General features: G+C 39.6%; 1 protein-coding gene across 2 annotated transcripts; it reads right to left on the reverse strand.

The window, feature by feature from the left end:
• Positions 1-681: 681 nt before the first annotated feature.
• Positions 682-5,991, reverse strand: LOC119084863 (phenoloxidase-activating factor 1-like). Of its 2 annotated transcripts, none has more exons than XM_037194996.1 (8): positions 5,617-5,991; positions 4,982-5,265; positions 4,600-4,703; positions 4,458-4,540; positions 4,229-4,399; positions 3,981-4,158; positions 3,754-3,915; positions 682-898 (listed from the first exon to the last, which is right to left on the reverse strand). In XM_037194996.1, exons 1-8 carry the CDS (start codon positions 5,938-5,940, stop codon positions 738-740), a joined length of 1,467 nt encoding a protein of 488 aa, XP_037050891.1. In that variant the 5' UTR covers positions 5,941-5,991; the 3' UTR covers positions 682-737. The 2 variants fall into 2 exon arrangements, with proteins under 2 accessions (XP_037050891.1, XP_037050892.1); XM_037194997.1 differs by having other exon boundaries at positions 4,600-4,625; positions 5,617-5,989.
• Between the last annotated feature and the right edge of the window lie 9,679 nt (positions 5,992-15,670).

Consider the following 15,670-nt stretch of genomic DNA (forward strand, 5'->3'; position numbering starts at 1 on the left):
ACGGCATCGTAATCCTATAAGCCCCTTCGTACTTCGTACGGGGCTAAAAATTGCGTCACAAAGTGTCAAATGATTCGGCTTTTTTCCGTTTGTCCATTGTTTCAGGACGTATTTTTTCCATATTTTAACAATTTTCTTACAGTACTTTCCTCAATATGTGCCACTTGTGACGCACAACTTTTTTGGTGAACTTTTTTTTCTAGAATTTTTGTAATCAAATTTTTGCGTACAAGCACAGAATGCGTCACCTACGACGATATCAGTTGTTTTGGAAGTATGCCCAGTGACCTGCGTTACTTGCGTCACTTTTACTCTTTTGAGTGGTTTTGACTGATTGAAATTTATATATTTTGACTTTTGTCTCACTAGTAAACGCATCTAACTTTGGGACTTAAAACTTATTAACTTACGACTTATAAAATTTTGGCTTATAAACTTATGAACTTATAACTTTTACTTTATAAGTAGTCGACTTATAACTTATGAACAGCTTAGAAGCATCGCTGAACAAAATCTCCACAAATCTAAGCAATTTGGAAGTCGAAGCTAACGGCAACAAAAGACCGCGTTCACTTGATTCACCGGAGGAACCCTAATTATCAGCACCGACCGATTCCAATTACAAGAACTCAGAAACCAATCTTAACTATGATTACTCAACATTTTCACAGATGGAAGGCATTTTATGTCCAAAAATTAAGTTTTAATAAAATGTCTATAAAAATTACGTTTCTTTTTCAATCGTCCCAAACTTTGGCTTCAATCCAGTCCACGTAAGAACTGACTCTTGAATAAACTCCCGGCAATTTCGATGGACAGCCTTTTCCAAATGATGTGACACCGACCACAGTAGCCAACGGTGAATTATCTAATAATTGTATTGGGCCGCCAGAATCACCTGTCGGGTAAATAAAAATGGTTTGTATTTAAGATAAGCAGATACACATTACTAAGAGCTTTTTTAAGTGCTCATAAGCTTACCTTTTGCTTTATGAGTTAAAATGTTGACATAGTGTGACAGTGTGTATTTTCAACGCACTCCAAGAACAGACAACCGAACAGACTTTATTTACTGTCTCATTGGGCTCATTATTTTGTATGGAACGTCTGTATAGTACAGTGGTATCATACCAATTATTAAAAAATTCTGTTTTTTCGCCTGTTCTTTGAGTGCATCGGTTTTTTTCATACGTTTTAAGATTCAAGTAGAAAATGGCAGACCCCACAATTCGTGCAGATTACTCCAAGAATATTATCTGTGTGTGTATTCAACACACTGCAAGCTTGAGTGATCTTAGTGACAGCTAACAAATAGAATACTATTTTGGATGAAATTCTTTTTCCAATTTTTGTTACATATAGTTCTAAAATTTGTATGACAAAGTGTCCAGTTTCAGTACTCATGCTTAAAGCGCATTGCTGATTTTTAGACCCGTACGAAGTACTGGGGTCTTATAGGTTTACGCATACGTTTGTAACACGTCGAATTGGACTCCCTGAGTAAGGGGAAACCTATTGTGGTTGTCTAGAGATGCCAAATCCGCGAAAAAAAAATGTCCGTCTGTCCGTCTGTCCGTCTGCACGATAACTTGAGTAAAACGCATCCGATTTTGAAAATTCTTTTTTTTTCCCGTTTGGTAATGTCAAAAGACAGGCTAAGTTCGAAGATGAGTGATTTTGGATCGACCCCTCCCGAGCTGTGGCCCAATAAGTGCTTTACGGTTTTTCGAAGATATCTCCGGACATTTAAAGGTATTTACAATACCGATCGACAAAAAAAAAGTTTATGGAAATCGGATGACCGACTCGTGAGTTAGACCCCTTGGTGTGGAACAGGCACAGGGCGGCAAGCAGTTTTTGCTTGTAGGTCGGCCACATTTGAACATATTTCGTCTGTTTTAGCTTTATTAGATAGGTATTGACCGTACCAATCAGGAATTTTTATGAAATTATGTTCTCCGGAGCGTGAGCTAGGTCTCTTGGAGTGAGCTCTTATCTGGCTACTCGGAAGTACAGTGAACGTGGTGTATTTTGACAATATCTCGAGTAAATTATGACCGAATTACCTGAGCAATCTCCGCTTCGCTGATGACATTGTACCGATAGCAGCGAATCTAGGTCAGGCTCAGCTTATGCTACAACAGTTAAGTGAAGAGGCGAGCAAAGTTGGCCTCAAGATGAACTTATCGAAAACAAAAGTCATGACCAACATCGGGGACGATAGAGAAATCAAAATTGGTGACACTGTCATTGAACGAGTCGACAGCTATGTATATCTAGGACATAAACTGAAGTTAGGTCTGGACAACCAAACTGCAGAAATAAGACGTAGGATTGGTCTTGCATGGGCAGCGTTCGGAAAACTCAGACTAATTTTCAAAAGCAAAATGAATAATAGTCTGAAACGCAAAGTTTTCGACACTTGTGTCCTTCCAGTGCTCACTTATGGAGCGGAAACGTTAACTTTAACAAAAGCATCCGAAGATAAATTGAGAGTGACACAAAGAGCCATGGAACGGAGTATGCTTGGAATAACACTCAGAGACAGAATGACGAATCAATGGATTCGACAACAAACCAGGGTCGTTGATGTCATGGAAAGAATAGCATCTCTGAAATGGAGCTGGGCGGGACATATTGCAAGAAGGACAGACGAACGTTGGACCAAAAAGATCATGAACTGGCGACCATATAAAAGACGAGCTATAGGTAGACCACCAGAGAGATGGACAAACGGAATTAAGAATATTGCAGGTACAAACTGGCAGCAAATGGCAATGGATCGTACGAAATGGAAAGAAGTTGGAGAGGCCTACATCCAGCAGTGGATAGAAACAGGCTGAAAAAGAAGAAGAAGAAGAAGAAGAAGAATTTCATGAATTTTTTTTTGTTTGAAAGGTATTAACGAATGTAAAGCGTCGGTACTATTTCCGGTCTCCTAACAAAATGGCTGCTGGCGGCCATATTGGATTTTAGTAAAATAGAAATATCTTGGGAAAAATGGTACTTACAGAGTTTCTGTTAACATGGAAATAATTTGTTATATCTGTGGGGTTTCAGTAATTCCATATATGGACATCTATATATACCTATATACAGCTATATTGAGCTATATACAGGCATTTAGAGCTATATAATAGCAAATTCATTTGTGGAATGTTTATTTATAGTGAAATATAGGTAAATATAGCGGTATATAGCTGTTTAAATAGGAATTTATGAAATTTGTCTTCGTACGGGGCTGTCTATATTGCCTCCGGCAATTTAGTTGTATATGATAACAAGGCAAAGAGTGGATAATGTAAGTGATTTTAAAGGGAGAATAGTTTTTCAGCAGAGAAGAAAATGAAGTAAGAGAAATGAAGAGTTTCACATTAAAGGCTTTTGATACGAATAGGTGTTTCGTACGGGTCGGCGTTAGCTATGTATTTTTTGTCAATTTCGATCTCGAAGAGGAAGTTGGTTTCACACTAAACCTCTCCGTGTTGCCTCCGTTTCCTTGATAGATGTGTTTAAACTTTTAACAATAGATTACATAGTCGTCTAACATGAGCTCTATTGTTTAAAAAAAATACGTGTGTCAAGCAAACGGAGTTAGAATGAAACGATTCGCTAGATGCGTTCGTGAACAAAGTACGAGCTAAAGGTTAGCTTCAATAAAATTCAAATTCTGGAACACAGTTACGTGAATTGCTAACTAGCACTATATGTAATGTGTATATAAGTTAAGCTACTGAATGCATATTTATATACCTTGACAAGCATCGCGTATTCCGTCAGGATCAATTGCACAATATTGACTATCGCTGATGTGATTTTTCGGTTCTGGTCCTTCTTTTAGGTAGTCTGCCTGACAAGAACTCAGTTGTGTAGTCCGAAGGCTGGCTTTCTTCAAAACATCCGAAAGATTTCCATCTGCAACAGTTTCTCACCATAAATAAAAATCGGTGACAGCTGACAGCGTTTATGATGTTTATAACCTTCCGTTATTCCCCATCCTGTTACGATCAGTTCTTGATTCCAAGGGAGGTCATTGCTGCTGGTCCTTAGGCAAGCCGGTAAAATTCTGTTACTGAATGTTATTCGTTTTTCTAATTTGATTAGCGCAATGTCATTTTTACGCGCTTCGAAGGAGAAATGTTCATGTTTTTGGCAACTCTAGTAATAGTCGATTATCGTAGCGTTGTTTTATCCAGATACTAATACACTTTTCAAAGCATTAACTAACCTCAACCAGCATGTTCGTCTTTTTTGCATCATTTAAGATATGCGTTCCCAATTGAACGATTTCCGGTTCCGGGTCGACACAATGAGCAGCCGTTAGTATATAGTAGTCTGAGATGATTGTTCCACCACAGCGAAACTCAATACTACCACTTAATCGATAACCTAGTGCAGCCTGTAGCGGAAATGACGAAAGATTTAGCGATGAAATGTTAACAAAAAACTCCAATTACCATCCAAGGAAACTCATTTCTCTGTGACGATTCACCAATTCTAATGCGATAGTGTGATGCAATGTCCGTGTATTCATTGCAAGCTTATTTAATAAAACATAAATACATTTCCAATTCAATTTTCATTTGAATGCAGCATTACCTAACTCAGACTTTCTTTTGTAGTCACTGCAAATGTGAGAAGAGCTGTTAAATGTTCGTAGTACAGAGAGATGATTATGATGATATGAGCGGGATAGGATGGACCCTACACTTAAACGGATTGGCGAATGATGACATAATGGTGTGTGTTGTCGATATGGTCGATATACCTTACTAGTATTAACTAATACCAGCGTATTTCGATCGTATTATGATAATGAGTCAACTATGAAACATGAAACATCTAATTTTTGGTTCCCACATAATTGTTCATAAAAGGTGTCCCCTTAATATAAATTTCGATTGCAAAGGCAGAGGCTACAACGGACCTCGACGTTCTTTAAAGTAAACTCCTTTGTCATAAGTACAACAATAATATCAACCTTGACTGCGTCGATGATCCGTAAGATGCCTTACGGCCAATAATTTCTCCACAAACACCGCCAGTTCCAGTGTAGGCAAGAATTGGATGTCCACGTGACTTCAGCCAACATGTTCCACCTTCGTAGTTGGTCCAAACAAATCCAATGCAATCCAGACGCGAAAGGCATTGTGATCCACACATTTCACCCGGAATTTTCCGTTCCTCGATATTAAGCCCTGTAAAATCACAGTTTGCAGCCCATCTGATTCGATGTGCGTCTGCCATCACCCAGCTTATGCCATCCTGTGGATTAAATTTACAAATTTCCCGAGAACGAAGGTCAAAGCCAAAATCAAAGCTCTGCAGACATATTTTTCAAAAGCCAAGCAGACACGACAGATAAGCAGTTCAGTGAAAAAAAAATTGCTTAAGTTGATTGGAAATCATATGTACTGTAAACGTAGAGTCATTTAGAACTCCTCGCGAAACTGTCAACCTCTGGGACGCTTGGTTTTCTTTTTACACGAAAATCTAACTTGACGAAAATTTTGTGTTTCTTGTCAAATTAGATTTTTCTTATAAAAATGCCAAGTGTTCCTGTTCCAACAGCTCACGAAATTATCTGTCGTCCGATCTTAACTTGTAAATATTTACCACAATAACTTTTTCCACAGCCACGTAGCCGCAAATTCCTCCATTTTCAGCAAAGAAAGCCTTTTCATTTCCACTTTTAAAATGGCAAGTTCCCCTATTTTCGTAAGTCCACAAAAAACGAGTACATTCTGGCTTTTGAAAGCACAATCCTCCACACTCTTCACCGTTTGATCTAACTTTCCCTAGATAATTGCCGTTAAAGTCGCAGTTGTGCGCCCACTTGATACGTCCGTCTTCGCCTGACTGCCAAGGTGGTAAGTAAATCGCTTGAGCTGACCATATACCAAACGATAGAAAAACTATACACTTGTGACTGTTGACCATGATGATTCTACCATTCGACTCGAACTAACTGATAAACACATTTAACACACATAGCTGATGATCTTAAAGCTATTTTGTATTGCGAATTACGTTTGAATAAACATTTCAGCTCGTTTATCAGCAAAATTATATGTAACAATGCTCTCTCTAGCACCTAAGCGAACTGTGACTGTTTTCATCATGGTTCGTTACTCGAGTGCATGAGTACTTTTAAGAACGCATTTCCTTCTACAACATTTTCATCACTTTATTCTGTATTTGACTATATTTTCTAGATAACGTTTTCTACAACTTCGAAAAGAGAGTAGAGATCTCAAGATACCTTTAAGTACAGCCTTCGTACGGGTCTCTCTTTACATTTTACTCTTCGAGGACTCCACATCGCTTCACAAAAATAAAGTAATCAACTTTGTTATGTGAGTAGTGAAATAAAACATCGTTTGATAGCAGAACAAAAGTAAACGAGCCATCAGAACAGTCGGAGTGTATATATATTGCGTATGTGACCCTAGTGCGTCTGTCACCCTACTTTGACCGTAAGCCTATTGCGCCGGTTAATGTAGTTAAAGTAAAATTATTATGGAATGTGTTCATCTTAGAAATTGCGCATAGCGTAATTACGAAGCCCCGTACGACGTTCCTTTCAAATGAAACAAAAATTTCAAATAGCCCTAAAATTTTAATTTATTGAGTATAAATACACATAGGGCCCTAGTACCGGCCTTAGTCCGAGGACACAAATTTATTTTTTTTTCAACTACATTCTATTCGGCCTTTGATTACCTTCCAAATGAAACAAAAATTACGAAAAACGGATGAAATTTGCTCGAGTTGTATGTAAAATACACATAGGGCCCTAGTACCGGCCTTAGTCCGAGGACCCAAATTTTTTTTTCAAAAACATTCTATTCGGCCTTTGATTACCTCCCAAATGAAACAAAAATTACGAAAAACGGATGAAATTTGCTCGAGTTATATGTAAAATACACATAGGGCCGGGGTAGGGTAATCTCGCACACCACACAAATTCATGGTGTGCGAGATTCACCTCTAAGTGGTGAATCTCGCACAGTCATGACTTTTCGTTACATGTCGTAAAAGGACGCATACTATGATCGCGTGTGCGAGATTCCCCGACACCATAGGGCCCTAGTAGCGGCTTAGTCCAAGGACCCAAATTAAATTTTTTTTCAACAACATTCTATTCGGCCTTCCATTACCTTCTAAATGAAACAATAATTACGACATACGGATGAAATTTACTCGAGTTGTATGTAAAATACACATAGGGCCCTAGTAGCGGCCTTAGTCCGAGGACTCAAATTAATTTTTTTTTTCAACAACATTCTATTCGGCCTTCCATTACCTTCTAAATGAAACAATAATTACGACAAACGGATGAAATTTACTCGAGTTGTATGTAAAATACACATAGGGCCCTAGTAGCTTTTCACTTCTAAGGCCCTAACTCACGGTCCACTCACCCGATTTAAAAAAAACTTTTTTTTCCTGGATTGGTATTGACAATACCTATCATTTGCCGTGTCATTTACATTTCCATCGTTTGTTTTGCCATAAATATCACCAAAAGACCTTAAATCACTTAGGTGGCCCTAACTCACGAAGGGCCGACCCGAATATGCCCATCTTCGAACTTAGCCCCATCTTCGAACTTAGCCTCACTATTTCGACTATCTTTCAGGAAAAAAAAATTTTGAAATCGTATTTGATTTACTTAAGATATCGACGTGACGGACAGACGGACAGACAAAATTTTTATTGCGGATTCGTCATCTATGAACATAGGCAAACACTTTGCCCTTACCGTCTGCTTCGAATTCCATCAATTACACACGGCATCGTAATCCTATAAGCCCCTTTGTACTTCGTACGGGGCTAAAAACAAAAACAAATTGAGTAGGAACTAGGTCACACCTTTTGGACGGGTCAGATCCCTTGAAGACTATTTTTGCAATGTTATTTTGATCAACTTATTTTTCATTCTTAAACTTCCGAAGCGGCTACTATCACCGATACAAAAATTTACATTCTAATTTATTTTTTCATATGCTATAAATTAACTTCAATCGGTTATCAGCTCTCGAAGAGTAAACCTAAACATCTTTGCCGAATCAAGGTCATTCAGTCAGTGACGAGCTGTGAAAGAGTAAACATCTCTGCCAAAACAAGGACGTACTTTAGTCGGTGATTGGCTGTCGAAGAGTAAACATCTCTGCCAAAACAAGGACGTATTTTAGTCGGAGTTCAGCTGTCGACGAGTAAACATCTCTGTCAAAACAAGGACGTACTTTAGTCGGAGTTCAGCTGTCGACGAGTAAACATCTCTGCCAAAACAAGGACGTACTTTATTCGGTGATTGGCTGCCGAAGAGTAAACATCTCTGCCAAAAACAAGGACGTATTTTAGTCGGAGTTCAGCTGTCGCCGAGTAAACATCTCTGCCAAAACAGTGACACATACTTTAGTCGTTGATTTGCTCTCAAAGAGTGAACATACAGTTTGTTCATTTCATTTTTCACAGTTTCTAAAGATTGTCGATATGTCAGAGTTTTTAATGTACCCAGTCAATTAAGTTCTTCCCAAATTGCGCAATATTTGAATTCGCGATAGAAATTTTAAATTTTGCGCCAAAAATTCATAATTTAGGAAGAACTTAATCCGTCGGGAAAATGGTATTTTTTTAATAATTTATTTTGGTTCTACAACCAAAATAAAAAATATTCGCATCATTAGAAACAATTTAAAACGAACGAATTTTTTTATAAATTCATTTCTAAATTATTTCTCACTCGAACCAAACGAAACGACATTTTTGTTAATGCTGTCTAGGAAACTGTCAGCAGACTGTCAGCAGGCAGTAAGTTGCTAACACCAATACACGTATACAAATACAAATTGAAATGTCATGAATATAAAGCGATACCATAGCCGTACTAAAAAAAAGTCGATACATTTTGTTGACACAGTGTTTCGGCGTTTTTTAAAACAGAAAATGTTGTGAGTTTTGATTTCACTTTTAGCCACCTAAAAATGCGTTTTTTCCATATATCGTTGAACAACTTTTGTCTTAAAATAAGTCAACGAATCGAATGAATCAAAAAAATTAATACAAATTTTTGATTTTCCTGACGGATTGACTGGGTACATTTAAAACTCTGACATATCTAAAACTGTGTAAAAATGACATGAACAAACTGTATATGCCAAAACAAGGACGTACTTTAGTCGGAGTTCAGCTGTCGACGAGTAAACATCTCTGCCAAAACAAGGACGTACTTTAGTCGGTGATTGGCTGTCGAAGAGTAAACATCTCTGCCAAAACAAGGACGTACTTTAGTCGGAGTTCAGCTGTCGACGAGTAAACATCTCTGCCAAAACAAGGACGTACTTTAGTCGGAGTTCAGCTGTCGACGAGTAAACATATCTGCCAAAACAAGGACGTACTTCAGTGGGTGATTGGCTGTCAAAGAGTAAATATCTTTGCCAAAACAAGGACGTACTTTAGGCGGAGTTCAGCTGTCGACGAGTAAACATACTCGAGGACGTACTTTAGTCGGAGTTCAGCTGTCGACGAGTTGACATCTCTGCCAAAACAAGGACGTACTTTAGTCGGAGTTCAGCTGTCGACGAGTAAACATCTCTGTCAAAACAAGGACGTACTTTAGTCGGAGTTCAGCTGTCGACGAGTAAACATCTCTGTCAAAACAAGGACGTACTTTAGTCGGAGTTCAGCTGTCGACGAGTAAACATATCTGCCAAAACAAGGACGTACTTCAGTGGGTGATTGGCTGTCAAAGAGTAAATATCTTTGCCAAAACAAGGACGTACTTTAGGCGGAGTTCAGCTGTCGACGAGTAAACATACTCGAGGACGTACTTTAGTCGGAGTTCAGCTGTCGACGAGTTGACATCTCTGCCAAAACAAGGACGTACTTTAGTCGGAGTTCAGCTGTCGACGAGTAAACATCTCTGTCAAAACAAGGACGTACTTTAGTCGGAGTTCAGCTGTCGACGAGTAAACATCTCTGCCAAAACAAGGACGTACTTTAGTCGGTGATTGGCTGTCGAATTGTAAACATCTATGCCAAAAACAAGGACGTATTTTAGTCGGAGTTCAGCTGTCGCCGAGTAAACATCTCTGCCAAAACAGTGACATACTTTAGTCGGTGATTTGCCCTCAAAGAGTAAACATCTCTGCCAAAACAAGGACGTATTTAGGCATGTTCGATAATTCATTCGATTGATAAAATATCGATTATTTCCTTAGAATCGATTATCGATATTTTCAAAAAATCAATATCAATCGAATGTTTTATCGATAACCGAAAATATCGATTGATAATGGTAAATATCGACTGATAAATCGATAAATAGTGACTGATAATTCGATTATCAATCAATATCTATCGATTATCGATAAAACATTCGATTGATATAGTATCGATTATTTGGAAATTTTATCATCGACTGATGATATTTTTCAGCGAACATGCCTAGACGTATTTTAGTCGGAGTTCAGCTGTCGACGAGTAAACATCTCTGCCAAAACAAGGACGTATTTTAGTCGGAGTTCAGCTGTCGACGAGTCAACATCTATGCCAAAACAGTGACATACTTTAGTCGGTGATTTGCTCTCAAAGAGTGAACATATCTACCAAAACAAGGACGTACTTTAGTCGGAGTTCAGCTGTCGACGAGTAAACATATCTGCCAAAACAAGGACGTACTTTAGTCGGAGTTTAGCTGTCGACGAGTAAACATCTCTGCCAAAACAAGGACGTACTTCAGTGGGTGATTGGCTGTCAAAGAGTAAACATATCTGCCAAAACAAGGACGTACTTTAGTCAGAGTTCAGCTGTCGACGAGTAAACATCTCTGCCAAAACAAGGACGTACTTCAGTGGGTGATTGGCTGTCAAAGAGTAAACATATCTGCCAAAACAAGGACGTACTTTAGTCAGAGTTCAGCTGTCGACGAGTAAACATCTCTGCCAAAACAAGGACGTATTTTAGTCGGAATTCAGCTCTCGAGGAGTAAATATCTCTGCCAAAACAAGGACGTACTTTAGTCGGTGATTGGCTGTCGACGAGTAAACATCTATGCCAAAACAGTGACATACTTTAGTCGGTGATTTGCTCTCAAAGAGTGAACATATCTACCAAAACAAGGACGTACTTTAGTCGGAGTTCAGCTGTCGACGAGTAAACATATCTGCCAAAACAAGGACGTACTTTAGTCGGTGATTGGCTGTCGAAGAGTGAACATCTCTGCCAAAACAAGGACGCATTTTAGTCGGAGTTCAGCTGTCGACGAGTAAACATCTATGCCAAAACAGTGACATACTTTAGTCGGTGATTTGCTCTCAAAGAGTGAACATATCTACCAAAACAAGGACGTATTTTAGTCGGAGTTCAGCTGTCGACGAGTAAACATATCTGCCGAAACAAGGACGTACTTTAGTCGGTGATTGGCTGTCGAAGAGTGAACATCTCTGCCAAAACAAGGACGCATTTTAGTCGGAGTTCAGCTGTCGACGAGTAAACATCTATGCCAAAACAGTGACATACTTTAGTCGGTGATTTGCTCTCAAAGAGTGAACATATCTACCAAAACAAGGACGTACTTTAGTCAAAGTTCAGCTGTCGACGAGTAAACATATCTGCCAAAACAAGGACGTACTTTAGTCGGTGATTGGCTGTCGAAGAGTGAACATCTCTGCCAAAACAAGGACGCATTTTAGTCGGAGTTCAGCTGTCGACGAGTAAACATCTATGCCAAAACAGTGACATACTTTAGTCGGTGATTTGCTCTCAAAGAGTGAACATATCTACCAAAACAAGGACGTACTTCAGTGGGTGATTGGCTGTCAAAGAGTAAACATATCTGCCAAAACAAGGACGTACTTTAGTCAGAGTTCAGCTGTCGACGAGTAAACATCTCTGCCAAAACAAGGACGTATTTTAGTCGGAATTCAGCTCTCGAGGAGTAAATATCTCTGCCAAAACAAGGACGTACTTTAGTCGGTGATTGGCTGTCGACGAGTAAACATCTATGCCAAAACAGTGACATACTTTAGTCGGTGATTTGCTCTCAAAGAGTGAACATATCTACCAAAACAAGGACGTACTTTAGTCAAAGTTCAGCTGTCGACGAGTAAACATATCTGCCAAAACAAGGACGTACTTTAGTCGGTGATTGGCTGTCGAAGAGTGAACATCTCTGCCAAAACAAGGACGCATTTTAGTCGGAGTTCAGCTGTCGACGAGTAAACATCTATGCCAAAACAGTGACATACTTTAGTCGGTGATTTGCTCTCAAAGAGTGAACATATCTACCAAAACAAGGACGTACTTTAGTCAGAGTTCAGCTGTCGACGAGTAAACATCTCTGCCAAAACAAGGACGTATTTTAGTCGGAATTCAGCTCTCGAGGAGTAAATATCTCTGCCAAAACAAGGACGTACTTTAGTCGGTGATTGGCTGTCGACGAGTAAACATCTATGCCAAAACAATGACATACTTTAGTCGGTGATTTGCTCTCAAAGAGTGAACATATCTACCAAAACAAGGACGTATTTTAGTCGGAGTTCAGCTGTCGACGAGCAAACATATCTGCCAAAACAAGGACGTACTTTAGTCGGTGATTGGCTGTCGAAGAGTGAACATCTCTGCCAAAACAAGGACGCATTTTAGTCGGAGTTCAGCTGTCGACGAGTAAACATCTATGCCAAAACAGTGACATACTTTAGTCGGTGATTTGCTCTCAAAGAGTGAACATATCTACCAAAACAAGGACGTACTTTAGTCGGAGTTCAGCTGTCGACGAGTAAACATATCTGCCAAAACAAGGACGTACTTTAGTCGGAGTTTAGCTGTCGACGAGTAAACATCTCTGCCAAAACAAGGACGTACTTCAGTGGGTGATTGGCTGTCAAAGAGTAAACATATCTGCCAAAACAAGGACGTACTTTAGTCAGAGTTCAGCTGTCGACGAGTAAACATCTCTGCCAAAACAGTGACATACTTTAGTCGGTGATTTGCTCTCAAAGAGTGAACATATCTACCAAAACAAGGACGTATTTTAGTCAGAGTTCAGCTGTCGACGAGTAAACATCTATGCCAAAACAGTGACATACTTTAGTCGGTGATTTGCTCTCAAAGAGTGAACATATCTACCAAAACAAGGACGTATTTTAGTCGGAGTTCAGCTGTCGACGAGTAAACATATCTGCCGAAACAAGGACGTACTTTAGTCGGTGATTGGCTGTCGAAGAGTGAACATCTCTGCCAAAACAAGGACGCATTTTAGTCGGAGTTCAGCTGTCGACGAGTAAACATCTATGCCAAAACAGTGACATACTTTAGTCGGTGATTTGCTCTCAAAGAGTGAACATATCTACCAAAACAAGGACGTACTTTAGTCAAAGTTCAGCTGTCGACGAGTAAACATATCTGCCAAAACAAGGACGTACTTTAGTCGGTGATTGGCTGTCGAAGAGTGAACATCTCTGCCAAAACAAGGACGCATTTTAGTCGGAGTTCAGCTGTCGACGAGTAAACATCTATGCCAAAACAGTGACATACTTTAGTCGGTGATTTGCTCTCAAAGAGTGAACATATCTACCAAAACAAGGACGTATTTTAGTCGGAGTTCAGCTGTCGACGAGTAAACATATCTGCCGAAACAAGGACGTACTTTAGTCGGTGATTGGCTGTCGAAGAGTGAACATCTCTGCCAAAACAAGGACGTACTTTAGTCAGAGTTCAGCTGTCGACGAGTAAACATCTATGCCAAAACAGTGACATACTTTAGTCGGTGATTTGCTCTCAAAGAGTGAACATATCTACCAAAACAAGGACGTATTTTAGTCGGAGTTCAGCTGTCGACGAGTAAACATATCTGCCGAAACAAGGACGTACTTTAGTCGGTGATTGGCTGTCGAAGAGTGAACATCTCTGCCAAAACAAGGACGCATTTTAGTCGGAGTTCAGCTGTCGACGAGTAAACATCTATGCCAAAACAGTGACATACTTTAGTCGGTGATTTGCTCTCAAAGAGTGAACATATCTACCAAAACAAGGACGTACTTTAGTCAAAGTTCAGCTGTCGACGAGTAAACATATCTGCCAAAACAAGGACGTACTTTAGTCGGTGATTGGCTGTCGAAGAGTGAACATCTCTGCCAAAACAAGGACGCATTTTAGTCGGAGTTCAGCTGTCGACGAGTAAACATCTATGCCAAAACAGTGACATACTTTAGTCGGTGATTTGCTCTCAAAGAGTGAACATATCTACCAAAACAAGGACGTACTTTAGTCAGAGTTCAGCTGTCGACGAGTAAACATCTCTGCCAAAACAAGGACGTATTTTAGTCGGAATTCAGCTCTCGAGGAGTAAATATCTCTGCCAAAACAAGGACGTACTTTAGTCGGTGATTGGCTGTCGACGAGTAAACATCTATGCCAAAACAATGACATACTTTAGTCGGTGATTTGCTCTCAAAGAGTGAACATATCTACCAAAACAAGGACGTATTTTAGTCGGAGTTCAGCTGTCGACGAGCAAACATATCTGCCAAAACAAGGACGTACTTTAGTCGGTGATTGGCTGTCGAAGAGTGAACATCTCTGCCAAAACAAGGACGCATTTTAGTCGGAGTTCAGCTGTCGACGAGTAAACATCTATGCCAAAACAGTGACATACTTTAGTCGGTGATTTGCTCTCAAAGAGTGAACATATCTACCAAAACAAGGACGTACTTTAGTCGGAGTTCAGCTGTCGACGAGTAAACATATCTGCCAAAACAAGGACGTACTTTAGTCGGAGTTTAGCTGTCGACGAGTAAACATCTCTGCCAAAACAAGGACGTACTTCAGTGGGTGATTGGCTGTCAAAGAGTAAACATATCTGCCAAAACAAGGACGTACTTTAGTCAGAGTTCAGCTGTCGACGAGTAAACATCTCTGCCAAAACAAGGACGTATTTTAGTCGGAGTTCAGCTGTCGAGGAGTAAATATCTCTGCCAAAACAAGGACGTACTTTAGTCGGTGATTGGCTGTCGAAGAGTAAACATCTCTCAATTATTTGATGTGTGAACACAGATTTTCAAATCCTCTTTAAGACGTACCATTTTTTGTTTGTCTAACGCCGTTTATTTCAAGACTTATTAAATACTAGGACCCCCGTTTTTGGTGACTGACTATAATAATAATAATAGCGAATGGTTATTGTTCAGCCGGGAGGATACATTTTAAGTGACAGATTCGGCTACCATTTGATGCTATAGCTGGTGAAGGTACTTTTACATGGTATTGTAATGACCTAACACAAGGGACTATATGCTTAACGTGAATTCCGAACCACGCTTTCTAAGTATTTTATACTCTGAAGGATTTTTGAATATTGCGCCTTAGTACCTATAGCAGGCCCGTAGCTACGGGGGGCTAGTGGGGGCTAAGCCCCCTCTGGAATTTCCAAAAAACCGGTTTTTATTTAATTTTCCCCATACTAAAAGTTTTTTAACATTGTTGAGCCCCCTCTGGGACGTCTGAGAAATGGTTTCTACCTACGGGCCTGACCTATAGCAGTGCTAAACCCACTAAAGCGCAGTAGGTGTAGAATACCGGCAGCTCCCAACAATGTATTGAGCGGTAATCGAATATTGGAAAGCAAACGTTCTAACCATTACGCCATTGAGTCGCTGACTGACTG

Source organism: Bradysia coprophila, unplaced genomic scaffold, assembly GCF_014529535.1.
Source record: "Bradysia coprophila strain Holo2 unplaced genomic scaffold, BU_Bcop_v1 contig_94, whole genome shotgun sequence".
NCBI classification, from domain to species: Eukaryota; Metazoa; Arthropoda; class Insecta; order Diptera; family Sciaridae; genus Bradysia; species Bradysia coprophila.

Bases quoted from the DNA above. Each gene is read 5' to 3' on its own strand.
- LOC119084863 (XM_037194996.1), bottom strand. From the start codon at position 5,940: ATGGTCAACAGTCACAAGTGTATAGTTTTTCTATCGTTTGGTATATGG. The intron at 4,704-4,981 runs GTTGATATTATT...TTTAAGTGTAGG, and splicing joins GGATCATCGACGCAGTCAAG to GTCCATCCTATCCCGCTCAT. The intron at 4,159-4,228 runs GTTAGTTAATGC...GACTATTACTAG, and splicing joins AGACGAACATGCTGGTTGAG to AGTTGCCAAAAACATGAACA.